The following is a 2,104-nucleotide window of genomic DNA, read 5'->3' as shown; positions in this document are numbered from 1 at the left end:
CTCTGCCCCTCCCCTACTTGCACCCTCTCTCTACCTAAAAAAAAAAAAAAAAAAAAAAAAAAAATACTTTTCCTTTCCCCGCCAACACTCCCCATCTATTCATTCGCTACAAGCATCCTTTCCTTTACATCTTTGCATGTTTTCAGAACTCCTTTTAAGTCTTTCCTGCAGAACCCGACGTGTGACTCCTCTCAGAGCCAGTTTTCTCCCCTGCCTGCCCCTCACTGGGTTACATCCAAACAGCAGTGATGCCCCGAGCGCCCAGGCAGCAAAGGGCTGAAGGAGAACGGACCCAGGACCCTGTGTCCGTCCCAGGCAGGGAGGGGGCGACTGGAGCTCGTACTCACTGTGTGTCCTTGGAAGGTCTTGACGGGGCGGTCACAGCCAAGTCTGCAGACGTGGATGCACATGTCCGTGCTGCAGGAGGCAAAGATAGTGTTGCTCTGCCAGTCGACGTCGAGAGCGGGCGCTGGACGGCAGGGGACAGCGGGACATTCGCGTTTACCGCGTGTGCACAGAGCTCAGGTTTCAGACAGTTACAAGCAGAGGCGCACGGAGCCTGACTCTTAACACGGTAAAACGCTTCCCAGTGTGAACACCGCCTCTCCCCCCATAGACCTTCGAGACCACCCCCCTGCCCTGCACGGGTGATGAGCGGACGCTCAGGAGAGAGCCCATGACGGCCCACGTGCCCTGTGGCATGAGTCTCCGGCTCCCCTCACTCGGTGAGAAAGCAGAGGCGAGAACCTGCCCCGTGCTGCCTCCAGGAAGATCAGTGTGGTGCGCGGGCTGATTTGATTTGTTTCCAGGAGAAAAGGAGACGGAAGAGACTTCATATCCTACGTTCAAGAGATCTCGGTTTTTAAAATGTCCTGGGGGAGTGCCTGGCGGGCTCAGTCGATTGAGCATCCGACTGTGGCTCAGGTCATGATCTCATGGTTCATGTGTCCGAGCNTATGTGTCTCTCTCTCCCTCCCGCAAAAATAAATAAAAATAAATAATGTGGTTTCAGGAGTAGAACCCAGTGATTCATTGCTTACACCACCCAGTGCTCATCCCAACAAGGGTCCTACTCAGTGCCCATCACCCACTTAATCCACCACCCGCCCACCACCCCTCCGGGAATCTTCAGTTCATTCTCTGTATTTAAGAGTCTCTTGTGGTTTGGGCCCCCCTCTCTTTTTATCTGCTTCATATTCTGTATCTCCCTCTCTCTGCCCCTCCCCTGTTCACACTCTCTCTCAGAAACAAACAAAACAATAAATTAAAAAAAAAAAAATCTCCTGCAACAGGTCAATGCTCCCAGCAACTGGAGGGTACTTAGCCCTCGGGGGACACGACTGGAATCTGGCACCAGACTTGTGATGAACACTGTTTCTGACTCCTGGGATCTGCCCGAGAGCTCTGTTGAGGGTTTGGGGGTGGTGATGGCCCTGCCACACGGCAGAGCCCTCCCCGTGCACCGGAACTCCCCACCAGACTACTTGGCGTCCTCGCTGACGTGACACCCTCTTCCTTCTAGGAGAAAGACGGTTAGCTTCCTCCAAGCCTCTGATCACAAAGGTTTTCATCAACCGATCGATACCACGGCCACGTCTCGTGTTTCTTTTAAAGGCACGTGCGCATTGGACCAGGAGAAGGCCGACCAGTCAGGATGGGCTACCAATCGCGTTGCCCCTTCTCCTCCTCAGCCTCCAAATGAGAGGGCTGCCCTCCACTCCACAGTCGCCTGTGCGCCACAGGGGGTAAAGCACGGTGGAGCCCATCAGCCTCCGCATCCGGCCGGCCCCTGCTGTGGGTGGGAGCCCTTGGTTGAGGGCGAGCCTGGGCTTCTCCAGAAGCCAAGAGCGTTGGGTTTTGTCTCATCTGCAGCAGCGTGTTTCAGGACAGCCCCGCGGCCCCGGGCACGTCGCCTGCGTGTGCAGAGCAAGACCGGGGGACGGACCACGTGTGGCCAGAGTGCTGCCCATGTGAGCCCGCAGGCAGGACCCCAGCTGCGCTCACCTGCAACACCGCCCGGCTAAACCCTGAGTTCCTGGGCCACCCTCGGCATCGTGCTGGGCCTGCGAGTCACGTGCCTGGGAACAGACCATCTGGTGGGCAC

The 2,104-nt window shown here is 56.5% G+C and overlaps 1 protein-coding gene across 1 annotated transcript in view; it reads right to left on the bottom strand.

Moving 5' to 3' along the window:
- Positions 1–1,778, bottom strand: part of LOC144226892 (F-box-like/WD repeat-containing protein TBL1X) — a gene marked incomplete at its 3' end in the record, with an annotated part of 6,932 nt that extends 5,154 nt beyond the window's left edge. Inside the window, exons 1-2 of the mRNA XM_077758392.1 lie at positions 1,664–1,778; positions 348–469 (exon numbers count right to left, since the gene is read on the bottom strand). Coding sequence (XP_077614518.1) covers positions 348–469; positions 1,664–1,778 — 237 coding nt within the window. The remainder of the gene's footprint in view (positions 1–347; positions 470–1,663) is intronic.
- Between the last annotated feature and the right edge of the window lie 326 nt (positions 1,779–2,104).

Source organism: Crocuta crocuta, unplaced genomic scaffold (genome assembly GCF_008692635.1).
Source record: "Crocuta crocuta isolate KB4526 unplaced genomic scaffold, BGI_CrCroc_1.0 scaffold5935, whole genome shotgun sequence".
Lineage (NCBI taxonomy): Eukaryota > Metazoa > Chordata > Mammalia > Carnivora > Hyaenidae > Crocuta > Crocuta crocuta.
Note: the sequence above shows the minus strand (reverse complement) of the source record. Positions and strands in the feature narration are given on the sequence as shown.